Source organism: Arachis stenosperma, chromosome 10 (genome assembly GCF_014773155.1).
Source record: "Arachis stenosperma cultivar V10309 chromosome 10, arast.V10309.gnm1.PFL2, whole genome shotgun sequence".
Classification (NCBI taxonomy): Eukaryota; Viridiplantae; Streptophyta; class Magnoliopsida; order Fabales; family Fabaceae; genus Arachis; species Arachis stenosperma.
Window position 1 is genome coordinate 37,461,209 of NC_080386.1, and position 20,335 is coordinate 37,481,543.

At 41.8% G+C, this 20,335-nt stretch overlaps 1 protein-coding gene and 1 non-coding gene across 2 annotated transcripts; one reads left to right on the forward strand and one right to left on the reverse strand.

Annotated features, from left to right (window-relative positions):
• The first annotated feature begins 6,367 nt into the window (after nt 1–6,367).
• Nucleotides 6,368–6,475, forward strand: LOC130958529 (small nucleolar RNA R71). Its single transcript, XR_009077645.1, has one exon. It is a non-coding gene; the product is annotated as a small nucleolar RNA R71 (small nucleolar RNA).
• An 8,812-nt stretch (nt 6,476–15,287) lies between these two features.
• Nucleotides 15,288–15,917, reverse strand: LOC130956979 (uncharacterized). Its single transcript, XM_057883897.1, has one exon. It carries the CDS (start codon nt 15,915–15,917, stop codon nt 15,288–15,290), a length of 630 nt encoding a protein of 209 aa, XP_057739880.1.
• Between the last annotated feature and the right edge of the window lie 4,418 nt (nt 15,918–20,335).

The following is a 20,335-nucleotide window of genomic DNA, read 5'->3' on the forward strand; positions in this document are numbered from 1 at the left end:
CAGGAATTTCTTAGCCATGTCGTCGAAACTTGAGATGGACCTAGGAGGGAGGTTATCGAACCATCTAATTTCTATTTTTGTTAAAGTAGTTGGAAAGGCTTTGCAACGAACTGCATCTGAGGCGTCGGTGAGATACATTCTGCTTCTGAAATTGCTGAGGTGATAGCCAGGATCTGTAGTGCCGTCGTATAAGGTCATGTCTAGGAGTTTAAAGTCCTTTAGGATTTTTGTCTTCATGATCTCCTTGGTGAATGGGTCTTGCTCCTTGCGAGTACTATCTTTAGGAGTGAATTCACTGGCTTTAGTCTTGATATTAGTTTCAAGTTTTTGGAGTTTGTTTTCCAATTTCCGGTGTCGCCTTATTTCTCTTTGTAGGTCCTTCTCGGCCTCTCGTTGACGTAGGACATCTTCTTCAAGTTGTTTTAACCGGTCTTGGAATGCATCCATGGCTCCCTCGTTTGGGGAGTTCTTCTTGTTGTTGATTTGGGAAGTATCTTTTGGTGTGGTGTCCGCGTTTTTATGCGGTGTTCTTTTCTCTAGATCTGAGGTGTGATCATTGTCATGGTCGTCCGCCATGGTGGTGGAATGACTTCTAGGTCCCCGGCAACGGCGCCAATGTTCCGAGGGTTACCTGAAACTGTAGGCCGATCTCGAATGAGATCTTCTATGCTGGTCGGAGCTGTGGAGTCCGATCTGATGGACTTGGTGGTGGTGCTGATCCTTCGTCCCCGAAGGGGGGGTACCTGCAAGGGACTCCGATACTTAAGTTAGCAAGGGTATTAAGCAGGTATTGAGTAGAATCAGAGTATGAGTTATACTTGGGTGCTCCAGTGTATTTATAATGGTGTAGAGTGACCTTTGCAGATAAGATAAGTTAGTTATCTTATCTTTTATCTTAATCTTTATCTTTCATGGGAACCGCCCTTATCTCTATAGGCTTGGGCTGCCTTTGGATTGGGGTCGTGTTCCTCTAGTTGGGCCCTTTATTGGGCTTTCCTGCGATTTGGCCGAGCTCTTTGAGAGGAGGTCGGTTTGTCTTGACCTGAAGAGGTCGGTTGCTTTGTCTGTAGAACATCCCGCGTCAGACAGCTCGACCCAGGGTATGAACAGTGATGAGCGGATAATTTATACGCTTTTTGGCATTGTTTTTAGTATGTTTTAGTATGTTTTTAGTATATTTTTATTAGTTTTTAATTAAAATTCACTTTTCTGGACTTTACTATGAGTTTGTGTGTTTTTCTGTGATTTCAGGTATTTTCTGGCTGAAATTGAGGGACCTGAGCAAAAATCTGATTCAGAGACTGAAAAGGACTGCAGATGCTGTTGGATTCTGACCTCCCTGCACTCGAAGTGGATTTTCTGGAGCTACAGAAGCCCAATTGGTGCGCTCTCAACGGCGTTGAAAAGTAGACATCCTGGGCTTTCCAGCAATGTATAATAGTTCATACTTTGCCCAAGATTTGATGGCCCAAACCGGCGTTCCGAATCAGCTCAAGCATGCCCGGCGTTAAACGCCAGAACTGGCACAAGAATGGGAGTTAAACGCCCAAACTGGCACAAAAGCTGGCGTTTAACTACAAGAAGAGTCTCTACACGAAAATGCTTCAATGCTCAGCCCAAGCACACACCAAGTGGGCCCGGAAGTGGATTTTTATGTCATTTACTCATCTTTGTAAACCTTAGGCTACTAGTTCTCTAGACATGGCCAAAAAGCGTATAAATTATCCGCTCATCACAACACCAAACTTAAATTGTTGCTTGTCCCCAAGCAACTGAAAATCAAATAAGATAAAAAGAAGAGAATATGCAATGAACTCAAAAAACATCTATGAAGATCAGTATTAATTAGATGAGCGGGGCTTTAGCTTTTTGCTTCTGAATAGTTTTGGCATCTCACTTTATCCTTTGAAATTCAGAATGATTGGCTTCTTTAGGAACTCAGAATCCAGATAGTGTTATTGATTCTCCTAGTTAAGTATGATGATTCTTGAACACAGCTACTTTATGAGTCTTGGCCGTGGCCCAAAGCACTCTGGCTTCCAGTATTACCACCGGATACATACATGCCACAGACACATAATTGGGTGAACCTTTTCAGATTGTGACTCAGCTTTGCTAGAGTCCCCAATTAGAGGTGTCCAGGGATCTTAAGCACACTCTTTTTGCCTTGGATCACAACTTTATTTCTCTCTTTTTATTTCTTTTTCTTTTTCTCCCTTTTTTTCGTTCTTTTTCTCTCTTTTTTTTTGCTTCTTCTCTTTTTTTTTTGTATTCACTACTTTTTCTTGCTTCAAGAATCATTTTTATGATTTTTCAGATCCTCAGTAACATGTCTCCTTTTTCATCATTCTTTCAAGAGCCAACAATTTTAACATTCATGAACCACAAATTCAAAAGACATATGCACTGTTCAAGCATACATTCAGAGAACAAAAGTGTTGCCACCACATCAAAATAATTAATCTGTTATAAAATCTAAAATTCATGCAATTCTTCTCTTTTTCAATTAAGAACATTTTTCTTAAGAAAAGTGATGGATTCATAGGACATTCATAACTTTAAGGCATAGACACTAAGACACTAATGATCATAAGACACAAACATAGATAAACATAAGCATAAAAATTCGAAAAACAGGGAAATAAAGGACAAGGAGATTAAAGAACGGGTCCACCTTAGTGATGGCGGCTTGTTCTTCCTCTTGAAGGTCTTATGGAGTGCTTGAGCTCCTCAATGTCTCTTCCTTGCCTTTGTTGCTCCTCTCTCATGATTCTTTGATCTTCTCCAATTTCATGGAGGAGGATGGAATGTTCTTGGTGCTCCACCCTTAGTTGTCCCATGTTGAAACTCAATTCTCCTAGGGAGGTGTTGATTTGCTCCCAATAGTTTTGTGGAGGAAAGTGCATCCCTTGAGGTATCTCAGGGATTTCATGATGAGAGGTGTCTCTTGTTTGCTCCATCCTTTTCTTAGTGATGGGCTTGTCCTCATCAATGAGGATGTCTCCTTCTATGTCAACTCCTACTGAATAACAGAGGTGACAAATGAGATGAGGAAAGGCTAACCTTGCCAAGGTAGAGGACTTGTCCGCCACCTTATAGAGTTCTTGGGCTATAACCTCATGAACTTCTACTTCTTCTCCAATCATGATACTATGAATCATGATGGCTCGGTCTAGAGTAACTTCGGACCGGTTGCTAGTGGGAATGATTGAGCGTTGGATAAACTCCAACCATCCCCTAGCCACGGGCTTGAGGTCATGCATTCTCAGTTGAACCGGCTTCCCTCTTGAATCTCTCTTCCATTGGGCGCCCTCTTCACAAATGTCTGTGAGGACTTGGTCCAACCTTTGATCAAAGTTGATCCTTCTAGTGTAAGGATGTTCATCTCCTTGCATCATGGGCAAGTTGAATGCCAACTTTACATTTTCCGGACTAAAATCTAAGTATTTCCCCCGAACCATTGTAAGCCAATTCTTTGGGTCCGGGTTCACACTTTGATCATGGTTCTTGGTGATCCATGCATTGGCATAGAACTCTTGAACCATTAAGATTCCGACTTGTTGAATGGGGTTGGTAAGAACTTCCCAACCTCTTCTTCGAATCTCATGTCGGATCTCCGGATATTCACTCTTTTTGAGTTTGAAAGGGACTTCGGGGATCACTTTTTTCAAGGCCACAACTTCATAGAAGTGGTCTTGATGCACCCTTGAGATGAATCTCTCCATCTCCCATGACTCGGAAGTGAAAGCTTTTGCCTTCCCTTTCCTCTTTCTAGAGGTTTCTCCGGCCTTAGGTGCCACAAATGGTTATGGAAAAACAAAAAGCAATGCTTTTACCACACCAAACTTAAAAGGTTTGCTCGTCCTCGAGCAAAAGAAGAAAGAAGAGAGTAGAAGAAGAAGAGAATGGAGGAGATGGAGGAGGCTTATGTTTCGGCCAAAGGGGGAGAAGTAGTGTTTAGGTTGTGTGAAAATGAAGGAGTGAAGATGGGTTTATATAGGGAGAGGAGAAGGATGGGGTTCGGCTATGGGAGGGTGGGTTTGGGAGGGAAAGTGGTTTGAATTTGAAATGGTGAGGTAGGTGGGGTTTTATGAAGGATGGATGTGAGTGCTGAAGAGAAAGATGAGATTTGATAGGTGAAGGGTTTTTGGGGAAGAGGTATTGAGGTGATTGGTGAATGGGTGGAGAAGAAAGAGGGTGGTGGGGTTGGTGGGGATCCTGTGGGGTCCACAGATCCTGAGGTGTCAAGGAAAAGTCATCCCTGCACCAAATGGCGTGCAAAAATGCACTCTGTGCCAATTCTGGCGTTAAACGCCGGGCTGGTGCCCATTTCTGGCGTTTAACGCCAGCTTCTTGCCCTTTTCTGGCGTTTAACGCCAGTCTGGTGCCCCTTTCTGGCGTTAAACGCCCAGAATGGTGCCAGACTGGGCGTTAAACGCCCAACTGCTACCTTTACTGGCGTTTAAACGCCAGCAGGATCTTCCTCCAGGGTGTGCTATTTTTCTTCCTGTTTTTCATTCTGGTTTTGCTTTTTCAATTGATTTTGTGACTTCTCATGATCATCATCCTATAGAAAACATAAAATAACAAAGGAAAATAGATAAAATATAACATTGGGTTGCCTCCCAACAAGCGCTTCTTTAATGTCAGTAGCTTGACAGTGGGCTCTCATGGAGCCTCACAAATGCTCAGAGCAATGTTGGAACCTCCCAACACCAAACTTAGAGTTTGAATGTGGGGGTTCAACACCAAACTTAGAATTTGGTTGTGGCCTCCCAACACCAAACTTAGAGTTTGACTGTGGGGGCTCTGTTTGACTCTGTTTTGAGAGAAGCTCTTCATGCTTCCTCTCCATGGTGACAGAGAGATATCCTTGAGCCTTAAACACGAAGGATTCTTCATTCACTTGAATGATCAATTCACCTCTGTCCACATCAATCACAGCCTTTGCTGTGGCTAGGAAGGGTCTGCCAAGGATGATGGATTCATCCATGCACTTCCCAGTCTCTAGGACTATAAAATCAGCAGGGATGTAATGGTCTTCAATATTTACCAGAACATCCTCTACAAGTCCATAAGCTTGTTTCTTTGAATTGTCTGCCATCTCTAGTGAGATTCTTACAGCTTGTACCTCAAAGATCCCTAGCTTCTCCATTACAGAGAGAGGCATGAGGTTTACACTTGACCCTAAGTCACATAGAGCCTTCTTGAAGGTCATGGTGCCTATGGTACAAGGTATCGAAAACTTCCCAGGATCTTTTCTCTTTTGAGGTAATTTCTGCCTAGACAAGTCATCCAGTTCTTTGGTGAGCAATGGAGGTTCATCCTCCCAAGTCTCATTACCAAATAACTTGTCATTTAGCTTCATGATTGCTCCAAGGTATTTAGCAACTTGCTCTTCAGTGACATACTCATCCTCTTCAGAGGAAGAATACTCATCAGAGCTCATGAATGGCATAAGTAAGTCTAATGGAATCTCTATGGTCTCATTTTGAGCCTCAGATTCCCATGGTTCCTCATTGGGGAACTCATTGGAGGCCAGTGGACGTCCATTGAGGTCTTCCTCAGTGGCGTTCACTACCTCTTCCTCCTCTCCAAATTCGGCCATGTTGATGGCCTTGCACTCTCCTTTTGGATTTTCTTCTGTATTGCTTGGAAGAGTACTAGGAGGGAGTTCAGTAATTTTCTTGCTCAGCTGTCCCACTTGTGCCTCCAAATTTCTAATGGAGGACCTTGTTTCAGTCATGAAACTTTGAGTGGTTTTGATCAGATCAGAGACCATGGTTGCTAAGTCAGAGTGGCTCTGCTTAGAACTCTCTGTCTGTTGCTGAGAAGATGATGGAAAAGGCTTGCCATTGCTAAACCTGTTTCTTCCACCATTATTATTGTTGAAACCTTGTTGAGGTCTCTGTTGATCCTTCCATGAGAAATTTGGATGATTTCTCCATGAAAAATTATAGGTGTTTCCATAAGGTTCTCCCATGTAATTCACCTCTTCCATTGAAGGGTTCTCAGGATCATAAGCTTCTTCTTCAGATGAAGCATCCTTAGTACTGCCTGGTGCATTTTGCATTCCAGACATACTTTGAGAAATCAAATTGACTTGCTGAGTCAATATTTTGTTCTGAGCCAATATGGCATTCAGAGTATCAATCTCAAGAACTCCTTTCTTCTGATTTGTCCCATTGTTCACAGGATTTCTTTCAGAAGTGTACATGAATTGGTTATTTGCAACCATTTCAATTAGTTCTTGAGCTTCTGTAGGCGTCTTCTTCAGTTGAAGAGATCCTCCAGCAGAGCTGTCCAAAGACATCTTGGACAGTTCAGACAGACCATCATAGAAAATACCTATGATGCTCCATTCAGAAAGCATGTCAGAAGGACATTTTCTGATCAATTGTTTGTATCTTTCCCAAGCTTCATAGAGGGGTTCACCTTCTTTCTGTCTGAAGGTTTGGACTTCCACTCTAAGCTTACTCAATTTTTGTGGTGGAAAGAACTTTGCCAAGAAGGCATTGACTAGCTTTTCCCAAGAGTTCAGGCTTTCTTTAGGTTGTGAGTCCAACCATATCCTAGCTCTGTCTCTTACAGTAAAAGGGAATAGCATAAGTTTATAGACCTCAGGGTTAACCCCATTAGTCTTGACAGTGTCACAGATTTGCAAGAATTTAGCTAAGAACTGATGAGGATCTTCCAGTGGAAGTCCATGGAACTTGCAATTCTGTTGCATTAGAGAAACTAATTGAGGCTTAAGCTCAAAGTTGTTTGCTCCAATGGCAGGGATAGAGATGCTTCTCCCATAGAAGTCGGGAGTAGGTGCAGTAAAGTCACCCAGCACCTTCCTTGCATTGTTGGCATTGTTGTTGTTTTCGGCTGCCATAGGTTCTTCTTCTTTGAAGATTTCTGTTAGGTCCTCTACAGAGAGTTGTGCCTTAGCTTCTCTTAGCTTTCGCTTCAAGGTCCTTTCAGGTTCAGGATCAGCCTCAACAAGAATGCTTTTGTCTTTGCTCCTGCTCATATGAAAGAGAAGAGAACAAGAAAGTATGGAATCCTCTATGTCACAGTATAGAGATTCCTTGAGGTGTCAGAGGAACAGAAAAATAGAAGGAAGAGGGAGAAGAATTCGAACTTAGTGAGATAGAGTTTGAATTGTGCATTGAGGAGGAGTGGTACTCCATAAATAGAAGGATGTGAGAAGAGGGGAAGAAATTTTCGAAAATTAAGTAAAAGATTTTTTAAAAACATTTTGAAAAAGATTTTGAAATAAGAAATTAAAAAGATATGATTGAAAAGTTATGATTTTAAAAAGATATGATTGAAAAGATATGATTTGAAAAACAATTAAAAAAAAGATTTGATTTTTTTTTTAAAAAATAATGACTTGGCTAACAAGAAAAGATATGATTCAAACATTAAACCTTTCTCAACAGAAAAGGCAACATACTTAAATTGTTGAATCAAATCATTAATTGTTAGCAAGTATCTTTGAAAAAGGAAAGAAATTGATTTTGAAAACATATGATTGAAAAGATATGATTTGAAAAAGATTTGATTTTGAAAAACTTTGAAAACTTGAAAAAAAATTGCATTAAAAACAGAATCTTCCCTCTTATGCCATCCTGGCGTTAAACGCCTAGAATGGTGCACATTCTGGCGTTTAACGCCCAAAGCACTACCCTTTTGGGCGTTTAACGCCCAAAGCACTACCCTTTTGGGCGTTAAACGCCCAGCCAGGTATCTTGGCTGGCGTTTAAATGCCAGTTTTTCTTCTTCACTGGACGTTTTGAACGCCCAGCTTTTTCTGTATAATTCCTCTGCTGCATGTACTGAATCTTCAGTTCTCTGTATTATTGACTTGAAAATAGAACCAAGATCAAATAAACAATGCATGCAAGACACCAAACTTAAAATAAGACACTAGACTCAAACAAGAAACATAAAATATTTTTTTGGTTTTTATGATTTTGTAATTTTTTTGTGCTTTTTCGAAAATTATATGAAAAAAAGAAAATAAAGGTTTCAGAATTCTTAATGAGAATTCCAGGAATCATTGCAATGCTAGTCTAAGACTCCGGTCCAGGAATTAGACATGGCTTCACAGCCAGCCAAGCTTTCAAAGAAAGCTCCGGTCCAAAACACTAGACATGGCCAATGGCCAGCCAAGCCTCAGCAGATCATTGCTCCAACAGCAAGATTGATAGAAATCAACAAGCTCTTATGATGATAGGTTGAAACCTCGGTCCAATAAGATTAGATATGGCTTCACAGCCAGCCAGACTTCAACAGATCATCATGAAATACTAGAATTCATTATTAAAGAAATTCTAAAAAAAATAAAATACCTAATCTAAGCAACAAGATGAGCCGTCAGTTGTCCATACTCAAAACAATCCCCGGCAACGGCGCCAAAAACATGGTGCACGAAATTGCGATCACTACTTTTCACAACTCAATTAATCCCGGTAATGAATCCAAAAACTTGGTGTTCAATACCATGGCATAAACACAATTTCGCACAACTAACCAGCAAGTGCACTGGGTCGTCCAAGTAATAAACCTTACGCGAGTAAGGGTCGATCCCACGGAGATTGTTGGTATGAAGCAAGCTATGGTCACCTTGTAAATCTCAGTCAGGCAGACTCAAATGGTTATGGATGATATATGAATAAAGCATAAAGATAAAGATAGAGATACTTATGCAATTCATTGGTGAGAACTTCAGATAAGCGAATGGAGATGCTTTGTCCCTTCCGTCTCTCTGCTTTCCTACTGTCTTCATCCAATCCTTCTTACTCCTTTCCATGGCAAGCTGTATGTAGGGTTTCACCGTTGTCAGTGGCTGCCTCCCATCCTCTCAGTGGAAATGTTCAATGCACCCTGTCACGGCACGGCTATCCAGCTGTCAGTTCTCGATCATGTCGGAATAGAATCCAGTGATTCTTTTGCGTCTGTCACTAACGCCCCACAATCGCGAGTTTGAAGCTCGTCACAGTCATTCGATCATTGAATCCTACTCAGAATACCACAGACAAGGTTTAAACCTTCCGGATTCTCTTGAATGCCGCCATCAATTCTGGCTTATACCACGAAGACTCTGATCTCACGGAATGGATGGCTCGGTTGTCAGGCGAGCGCTCGTTTGTCAGGCGAGCAGCAACCATGCGTCGTGTATCAGGAATCCAAGAGATATCCACCCAATCTAAGGTAGAACGGAGGTGGTTGTCAGTCACACATTCATAGGTGAGAATGATGATGAGTGTCACGGATCATCACATTCATCAAGTTGAGGAACAAGTGGTATCTTGGAATAAGAACAAGCTGAATTGAATAGAAGAACAATAGTAATTGCATTAATACTCGAGGTACAGCAGGGCTCCACACCTTAATCTATGGTGTGTAGAAACTCCACCGTTGAAAATACATAAGAACAAGGTCTAGGCATGGCCGTGAGGCCAGCCTCCCAATGATCAAAAGACTCAAAGATCTCCAGATGAAAATACAATAGTAAAAGGTCCTATTTATAGGGAACTAGTAGCTTAAGAATTACAAAGATGAGTAAAAGACATAAAACTCCACTTCCGGGCCCACTTGGTGTATGCTTAGGCTGAGCATTGAAGCATTTTCGTGTAGAGACTTCTCTTGGAGTTAAACGCCAGCTTTTGTGTCAGTTTGGGCGTTTAACTCCCACTTTGGTGCCAGTTCCGGCGTTTAACGCTGGGAATTCTGAAGGTGACTTTGAACGCCGGTTTGGGCCATCAAATCTTGGGCAAAGTATGGACTATCATATATTGCTGGAAAGCTTAGGATGTCTACTTTCCAACGCCGTTGAGAGTGCGCCAATTGGGCTTCTGTAGCTCCAGAAAATCCACTTCGAGTGCAGGGAGATCAGAATCTAACAGCATCTGCAGTCCTTTTCAGTCTCTGAATCAGATTTTTGCTCAGGTCCCTCAATTTCAGCCAGAAAATACCTGAAATCACAGAAAAACACATAAACTCATAGTAAAGTCCAGAAAAGTGAATTTTAACTAAAAACTAATAAAAATATACTAAAAACTAACTAAAATATACTAGAAAGATACTAAAAACAATGCCAAAAAGCGTACAAATTATACGCTCATCAATTTTCAACGGTGGAGTTTCTACACACCATAGATTAAGGTGTGGAGCTCTGCTGTACCTCGAGTATTAATGCAATTACTATTGTTCTTCTATTTAATTCAGCTTGTTCTTATTCCAAGATATTCATTCGCACTCAAGAACTTGATGAATGTGATGATTATGTGACGCTCATCATCATTCTCACTTATGAACGCGTGCCTGACAACCACTCCCGTTCTACAAGCAAACAAGGCTTGAATGTTTATCTCTTGGATTCTTTAACCGGAATCTTCGTGGTATAAGCTAGAATTGATGGCGGCATTCAAGAGAATCTGGAAGGTCTAAACCTTGTCTGTGGTATTCTGAGTAGGATTCAATGATTGAATGACTGTGACGAGCTTCAAACTCCTGAAGGCTGGGCGTTAGTGACAGACGCAAAAGAATCAATGGATTCTACTCCAACCTGATTGAGAACCGACAGATGAATAGCCGTGCCGTGACAGGGTGCGTTGAACATTTTCACTGAGAGGACGGGATTGTAGCCACTGACAATGGTGATGCCCAACATACAGCTTGCCATGGAAAGGAGTAAGAAGGATTGGATGAAGACAGTAGGAAAGCAGAGAAACGGAAGGGACAAAGCATCTCCATACGCTTATCTGAAATTCTCACCAATGAATTACATAAGTATCTCTATCCTCTATTTTATGTTTTATTCATATATCATCCATAACCAATTGAGTCTGCCTGACTAAGATTTACAAGGTGACCATAGCTTGCTTCATACCAACAATCTCCGTGGGATCGACCCTTACTCGCGTAAGGTTTATTACTTGGACGACCCAGTGCACTTGCTGGTTAGTTGTGCGAAGTTGTGTTTATACCATGGTATTGAGCACCAAGTTTTTGGATTCATTACCGGGGATTATTTGAGTTGTGAAAAGTAGTGATCACAATTTCGTGCACCAAACAGCTACCAAGGGTTTTGACAATTTTTGTTGCCCATTAGTCCCCACTTTGATGCCTCGTTGAAAACCCTTCTTCAGGAAAACCCTTTTTTTGGAAAAAAACCATGAAGTTAGGAAAAGAGTACATCAGGGAGTGGAGTTCGCTTTTAACTATAGTACCTTTTCATGGTATAAGCATGCCATGACCTAGGTAGCTCGGTGCCGTTTTATTCGGTCAATTTATAGTAGCCTTTTCCTAAGACCTCCCTAATTTTGTATGGTCCTTTCTAATTTGCTGCGAGCTTGCCATCCCTAGATTTGTTGACTCCTATGTTGTTTCTGATCAAGATCAGGTCGTTTGGAGTGAAGCTTCTTTGAATGACCTTTTTGTTATATCTGTTTGTCATCCTTTGTTTCAATGCTACCTCTCTTATTTGGGCTTGTTCTCGGACTTCAGGGAGTAGCTCAAGTTCTTCTTTGTGTCCTTGTATGTTCCCGACTTCATCATAGAAGCTCACCCTTGGACTTTGCCCGTTGATTTCTACTGGTATCATGGCTTCTACGCCGTAAGCAAGTCGGAAGGGTGTTTCCCCTGTGGCAGACTGAGGTGTAGACGTGTAGTCCGATAAGCCCAAAGTACTTGTGGGAGCTCCTCGGCCCAGGCTTCCTTTGCATCCTGCAATCTTTTCTTCAACCTTGCCAATATGACCTTGTTTGCTGCCTCGGCTTGTCCATTTGCTTGTGGATGTTCCACCGATGTAAACTGATGTTTGATCTTAATGCTGGCTACAAGGTTTTTGAAGGTTGAGTCGGTGAACTGAGTGCCATTTTCAGTGGTGATGGAGTGAGGTACTCCATACCTGGTGATAATATTTTTGTTGAGGAACTTCCGACTTCTCTGAGCGGTGATGGTGGCCAATGGTTCTGCTTCTATCCACTTTGTGAAGTAATCCACTCCTATTATTAGATATTTTACTTGTTCCGGTACTTGGGGGAATGGTCCTAGCAAGTCCAACCCCCCATTTTGCAAAAGGCCTTGTGGAAGTTATACTAATGAGCTCCTTGGGGGGAGCTACATGGAAATTTACATGCATTTGGCATGGTTGGCACTTCTTCACAAATTCTGTGGCATCTTTCTGCAAGGTCGGCCAATAGAACTCCGCTCGGATTACTTTTCTGGCTAACGACCTAGCCCCAAGATGGTTATCACAGAGTCCATTGTGAACCTCTTCTATCACCTCGGTTGTCCTTGAGGTCGGGACGCACCTTAGTAGTGGTGTTGATATTCCCTTTTTACAGAGGATATTTTTCACTAGGGTGTAGTTTTATGCTTTCCTACGAATCTTTTTGGCCTCTTTTCCCTCTTTGGGGAGGATGTCGAATTTTAGATATTCGACTAAGGGCTTCATCTACCCGAGGTCTAACCTGGTGACTTCAAGGACATCTTGAACGGCCTATGTTTTGACCACAGAGGGTTCTGGGAAAGTTTTTTGGATTAGGCTTCTATTGTTCCCTCCTGGTTTGGTACTTGCAAGCTTGGAGAGGGCGTCTGCCCTGCTGTTGAGGTCCCGAGTTATATGCTTGATCTCGATCTCTTCAAAGCGCCTAAGATGCTCCAAGGTTTTGTCTAAGTACCTTTTCATGTTGGGGGTCTTTGGCCTGATACTCTCCATTTATTTGGGAAGTCACCACTTGAGAGTCGCTGAATATCATTACTTTGGTTGCACCAACTTCTTCTGCTAGTTTTAACCCTGCAATCAAGGCTTCATATTTTGCCTGATTGTTGGAAGCTGGGAACTCGAACTTGAGGGAGACTTCTATTTGCATTCCCCCTTTGTTGACCCATATTATACCTGCACCGCTTCCAACCTTGTTGGAGGATCCATCTACATATAACTCCCATGTAGTGGATTTTTCTTCTTAGTCCCCTGCGTATTTTGCTATGAAGTCGGTGAGGCATTGGGCTTTTATTGCCGTCTGAGTTTCGTACTTCAGGTTGAACTCGGGGAGCTCTATTGCCCATTGAACCATTCTGCCCGCAATATCTGTCTTCTGAAGGATCTACTTTAATGGCCGGTTCGTTCGCACCTTTATTGTGTGTGCTAGAAAATAATGCCATAGCCGTTGTGAGGCTACTACTAAAGAGTATTCAAACTTTTCAAGTTTTTGATACTTTAGTTCAGGGCCTTGTAGAACTTTACTGGTGAAGTACACAGGATGTTGCCCGACCTCATCTTCCCGTATTAGAGCTGATGCTACAGCTTTGTCTGCTACGGATAGATACAAGACGAGTTCTTCCCCGACTATGGGTCGGGTCAGAATCGGAGGTTGGATCAAAAACCTTTTGAACTCCTGGAATGCTTCTTTGCATTCCGGAGTCCATTCGAACTGGCATCCTTTTCTTAGTAGAGAGAACAGTGGAAGGGATCTCAATGCTGATCCCGCCAGGAACCTGTAGAGGGCAGCAAGTCGGCTGTTCAATTATTGAACCTCTCTTAGGCAATCCGGGCTTTTCATTTCTAGAATAGCTTTGCACTTGTCGGGATTTGCTTCAATTCTCCTTTGTGTTAGCATGAACCCTAGAAATTTTTTAGCCTCCATCACGAAGGTACATTTTGTAGGATTTAGTCTCATCTCATGTAACCTTACGGTGTTGAAGTCTTGCGAGAGATCTATCAAGAGGTTGGTCTCCTCCTTGGTTTTTACCAACATGTAATCCACGTAGACCTCCATTAAGTTCCCGAAGTGGGGAGCAAACACCTTATTCATCAACCTTTGGTATGTGGCCCCAGCATTTTTTAATCCAAAAGGCATGACCACATAGCAATAGTTCGCTCTAGGTGTGATGAATGAGGTTTTTTCTTCCTCCAGCTTATACATTGGGATTTGATTGTATTCCGAGTAGGCGTCCATAAATGACAAGTATTGATACCCTGAGCTCGCATCTACTAGAGTATCAATACTGGGAAGTGGATATGGGTCTTTGGGGCATGCCTTGTTCAGGTCGGTGTAATCGACGCACATCCTCCACTTGCCGTTTTGCTTTTTGACCAGCACTACATTTGCTACCCATGCCAAATACTTGACCTCCCTGATGAAGTCGGCCTCTAAGAGGGCTTGTACTTGCTCCTCCACCACTTGAGCTCGTTCTAGTCTGAGCTTACGCCTGCGCTGCTGTACGGGTCGTGATCCGGGGTGTACTGAAAGCTTGTGGGACATGAGTTGAGGGTCTATCCCTGGCATGTAGGAAGCTTTCTAGGCGAAGAGGTTGGAATTATCTCGTAGGAACTTTATCAGCCTCTGTTTTAAATCTCCACCTAGACTGGCTCCTATGTTGGTATTTTTCCCTTCCTCTTCTCTGATTTGAACCTCTTCAGTTTTTTCCCCCGGTTGCGGCTGCAACTCTTCTTTAGCTTTTACCCCACCGAGCTCTATGGTGTGAACTTTCTTGCCCTTTCTTCTGAGGTTCAAGATTTCATTGTAGCACTTTCTTGCCAATTTCTGGTCTCCCTGTACCGTCGCTATTCCTTTAGGCATTAGGAATTTCATGCAAAGGTGAGGGGTTGACACCATCGCTCCGAGCCGATTTAGGGTAGTCCTGCCAATTAAGGCATTATACGCCGACCCAACATCGACGACTATAAATTCGACGCTCAGAGTTTTGGATTTTCCCCCTTTCCAAAGGTCGTGTTGAGGGGTATGTATCCTAGTGGCTTTATTGGCATGTCTCCTAGTCCATACAGGGTGTCCGGGTAAGCTTTTATCTCCCTTTTATCCAACCCTAGTTTGTCAAATGCTAGCTTGAAGAGGATGTCAGCCGAGCTCCCTTGATCCACTAAGGTTCTGTAGAGATGGGCATTTTCCAGGATTATGGTTATCATCACCGAGTCGTCATGCCCGGGGATGATCCCTTGCCCATCCTCTTTGGTGAATGAGATGGTTGGGAGATCAGGAGTCTCGCGTCCAACCTGGTGGACTCGCTTTAGATATCTCTTGTGAGATGACTTAGTGAGCCCTCCTCCTCCAAATCCCCCCGAGATCATGTGCACATGTCTCTCTGTGGTCTGTGGTAGTGGGTCTCTTTGGTCACTGTCATCTCGCTTCCTTTTTCCATGATTGTCCGACCTTTCTACGAGATATCTGTCAAGCCGACCTTCTCTGGCCAGTTTTTCTATAACATTTTTGAGGTCGTAACAGTCATTTGTAGGGTGACAATACATTTTATGGTATTCGCAGTAGTCGTCACGACTCCCCCTTTTTGTTCTTGATGGGCCTAGGGGGTGGAAGCCTTTCAGTATGGCAGATTTCCCTATACAAATCGACTTGGGAAACTTTCAGAGGAGTATAAGAGTGATATCTCCTCGGCTTCTCTACGCCGATCTCCTCCTTCTTCTTGGGCTTTCTCTCTTTCTCTTTCGACAGGTGAGAGTGCCCAGGTCGCCAACTTGGTTCTTGTAGTCTAGCGTTTTCCTCCTTGTTGATGTACTTTTCGGCTCTTTCCTGTACATCATTCAAGGAGGTAGGGTGCCTTTTTGATATGGACTGGGAGAAGGAGCCTTTCCTAAGTCCATTTACTAGGCCCATGATTACTGCCTCCGTGGGCAGATCTTGAATCTCCAAGCACGCTTTGTTGAACCTTTCCATGTAGTTTCTTAAAGGTTCTCCGACCTCCTGTTTCACACCTAGGAGGCTCGGTACGTGTTTTACCTTGTCTTTTTGAATGGAGAACCGCATCAGGAATTTCCTCGAGATGTCGTCGAAGCTCGTGACCGATCTTGGAGGGAGGTTGTTGAACCACTTCATCACTGCTTTCGTTAAGGTGGTCGGAAAAGCTTTACAGCGAGTGGAATCAGAAGCGTTAGCCAGGTACATCTGACTTTTGAAGTTGCTTAGATGATGCTTTGGATCCGTGGTCCTGTCATAGAGGTCCATATCAAGGCTTTTGAAGTTCCTTGGAACTTTTGCCCTCATTATGTCCTCACTGAACGGGTCGTCTCCCCCCAAGGGTGAATCTTCTCGGTCACTGCGAGAGTTCTGGCTTTTAAGGGAAGATTCTAGCTTTAAGAGTTTTTCTTCTAACTCTTTTCGTCGCTGTATCTCTTTCTTTAAGTTTCTCTCCGCCTCTTGTTGTCATTCTAATTCCTGCTTTAGCTACTCCAAACATCCTTGGTGGCCATGGACCAATCCCATTAGTTTGGCTGCATGGGGCGGTCCTTCCTTTCCTGATTCGTGTCCTTCCGAAGAATTTACCTTTGGATTTTTTAACCCAGAGGTACCTTCTTTGTGTTGGTCATTCGCTTCCTGGTGGAGGGCCATGTCCGCATCATTGTTTTCTGTGTTCAGATTTTCCTGTTCTAAATCGGTCGTGGCGTGGCCATCTTCGGGTGAGTTGTCTGCTATTAAAGGATGATCTCTCGAATCCCTGGCAACGGCGCCAATGTTACATTGGGTAACCGAAGATTGATGGACTGGACTCGCGAGGTTGGCCCAATCGTCTTGGGAAGAAAGCCTTCAGGCTTGGTCCTGCATTTGAGAACTTCGTCTGACTTGTATTCGAAGGAAAGAGAAGGGGGTAGTACCTGCAAAGATACTACGATGCCTAAGTCAGCAAGGGTCTAAGCAAGTTTAGAGAGTATGGGAACTTAGAGATACCTGAGGGTTGTCAGTGTACTTATAGTGGTGAACCCATAACCACCGTTGGAGTGGTTCCACCTTTTAAGGAGAATAACCGTCCTTTTATCTAAGGGAGGTTAAGATTTGACTGTTAAAAGTGGGTTGAGAGATTTTAGGGGCAGTTACTTATTTGAATAAGTGTTATCTGCCAGCTAATCTGACTCTCGACTTCCTTTCAGTGGAGTGTGTGTAGAATCTGACTTCTTGGATGGAGGTCGGTTGCGAGGGGAGGCCAATCTATGGATTGGGCCTCTTTGTCTTATTTGGTCCTGGGCCTCAGTGTTGGGCTAAGGTATGAACAGTATTATTATTCTTCAATAAAAATAACTGCTAAAAGTATAACTGTTAATACCTCGCCTTACGTATCAAAAAGGTAAGATAGCTTATCCTCGATAAGACTCATACGAGTTCACATTGAACTGACTTAAGCATTGGAGTACATTTTACTGGTATTCTCTGTTGTGGTTTTAGGCTTCCTTCCTATGTGGAGAAAAAGTTCAAATATTAGTATTCAAACCCATGAATAGTTGAAGTTGTTGAGGTGAGTTAGGGTTGAGAGAGAGAGAGAGAGATGTCATTCTGAAAAGAGAACACCAAACACTAGAGAGAAAAGAAGAGAGAAAGTTATTTTCGCACATACACAAAGCTGTCTCCGTAAATTGGTCACTGCAAATTTGTTAACCGTTGGATCGAGCTCAAATTTGGAAATGTGTTTCACACATCTGGTTCTTTGTTTTCACCATTCGGATCTTTGATTCAATTTCTATATCTGGACATATTGGTCACGCATAGTAGCTCTATTTTTGTGGTATTTTCATTTTCTTGTTCTTGTTTTGAAAGTTTTGAAACTTTGGTTATTTGGCTTGTTGTATGCACGTTTTGTGCAGTAATTTGTGACTCTCTTGTACCCTATTTTTTTTTTATCATAGTGAAGCTATTTCCTGGTCTTGGTGACTCGTGGTTTTTACTTCTCTCATTGAGGAGGTTTTTCACGTTAAAATATTGGTGTGTTAGCTTGTCTCTAATTTCTGGTTTATGTAATTTTTCCGCTGCTATTGGGTATTATTGCGTTGGTGTTAATACTTGTTGCGAGTGGATATTGTTGCTTCTCTAATTCTTGCAAGTAGGAAATTGTGTGTTTTATTCCTATCAATTGGCATTAGAGCTCAGTTTTGGATTTTGGTTATAACTTGCTTGAAAGATGGAGGCAAATAATTCTACTAGGATGATAAGTTTGAACGGCACTAATTACCATCTATGGAAGGGCAAAATGAAAGATTTGTTGTTTGTCAAAAATCTACATTTATCTGTATTTTCTACACAAAAAACCAAAATCTAAAACAGAAGAAGAATGGGAGTTTGAACACCAAGTTTGTGGTTTTATTAGGCAATGGGTGGATGATAATGTTTACAATAACATTGCTAACGAGACTGGTGGAGGGCCGAAGTGGGTTTAGGAATTTTCCTTAAAATAGAGTTGGCGTTGCAAGTATAGTCCCAAACCTACAATCAACTCTCAACCAAAGTTTGAATTCAAAGATGTCACTATTCAAAACCAATTCAATTCCAAGAGTGTTTCGTTCCTGGGTCGTCTCCCAAGGACACTTGAGATCAATGAGTGTGCAATTCCGGTTGTGGTGGTCAAGGGATTTTCAATGAAGGGATGAACATATAAAGCAATAAAAGAACATGCAAAATTGTCATAAATGAACTAATGAAGGAATTAAAGAACTAACTATGTAATATAGACAAGTAAGGTATGAAGAAGGTTAATGTAAATATGTATGAAAGATTTAAGACATAAAGGTATCTTGGCTTGGAGTGAGCTAAGGGTCCTTTCCTTGTTGGAACCACAATTATGACAATTAGAATGGATTAATCTCACTTGGTTAACTCTCACATCGGAGAGTAAGTTAAATGAGCATAAGTATTTTTAACCCACAAATCCTAAATTGCTTGCTAATTGCCTTAGCAACAAATTAGCATTAGTGGAACAAAAACAATTAACAATCCAAGAATTGACAGTAATGTTAGACATTCCAACTCAAGGAACCCAATTTCTCACTTTTCCCAAGCCAAGAGATAGAAAACTAGCCCAAAATCATAATTGACATTTTTGTCAAACACTTGGTGGGCAAAAACATTAAACATGGGAAAAATAAGAAAATGTTTGAAACTAAAAGCGATAAATAATCTCAATCAACAATAACAACTCAAGAAAGCATGTAACAAACATCAATCATCAAATTCATCAACAAGAAATTGAAATTACAAGAGAGAAGTAAAATTGAACTATAACTTGAAGGATAAGAAAGAGTAAGAACAATGTAGCTATAAAGAGGAGTAACAAAGAGATACTTACAATGGAAGCTAGCAAAATCCAAGATCAAAATTGGAAATGGAACTTGAATGTAAAACCCTAGTATAAACCCTAATGGAGATGATGAAAAACTTAGAGAAAAAAACTATACTAAAGCTTCCTAATACTACTCATAAGCTACCCTAATGTTATTCTATGCTATGGTCTTCATTTCCCATTCAATATGAGTTAAATGGCTTCAAAAATGGGCCTCCAATCCACCAAAATTGCGAGTCACATGAAATTTTAATGAAGGCATGTGCGGCCACCTGTGCGTACGCACAGACGTGTGCGCACGCACACTCTGCCAAAAATCTCTTCCTGTGCGTACGCAACAAGAGGTTGTGCGCACGCACACTAGGCGATGCTTGAATGAACGCGTGGCGCGCACAAAGTGGCTCACGCGCGCGTGTGGCTGTGCTCTAATGGCTGTGCGTATGCACGTAGGTCTGTGCGTACGCACACATCGCTGTACTCTTCTCCTTTGATTCTTCATGCTTCCTCCACTTTGCATGCTCTTCTTCCATTTTCTCCAAGCCATTTCTACCTTATACATCTGAAATCATTCACAAACAACATCAAGGCATCGAATGGAAGGCAAATAGAATAAAATAGGTTAAATTAGGCACAAAAGAGCATGTTTTCATAATCAAGCACAAATTAGGAGGAAAGTTCGAAAGCATGCTATTTAAGAGAATAAGTGCAAGTTTATATGATAAAATCCATTCAATTTCAACCGAAAATCATCATCAAATATGGATTCATCAGAGACTCATGCTAGGGCTTTGTGGAATCAAATTGAATCCTTGTATGCTTCCAAGCCTGGCAATAATAAATTGTACTTATTGAATATGTTGATGAATTTGAGATACAAGGAGGGGTCACAAGTATTACATCACTTGAATGAATTTGAAGGGGTTTTAGATCAGTTGTCAAGTATGGGAATCAAGTTTGAAGATGAAGTTTAAGGATTATGGTTACTAAATACTCTACCAAATTCTTGGGAGACATTTCATATCTTGCTTACTAATTTTGTTCTGAATGGTAAAGTGAGCATGCAACTTGTTAAAGGTGGCATTTTAAATGAAGATATGAGAAGGAAGACGTAGAATTCTTCGTCACACTCTGAAATGTTAGTCATTGAAACCAGGGGAAGAAATCAGAATAGAGTTCAAAAGGGTAGAGGTAAAAGCAGGAGCAAATCCAAGTCAAGATACAAGAATGTTAAGTGTCGTTACTGTCACAAAATGGGTCACGT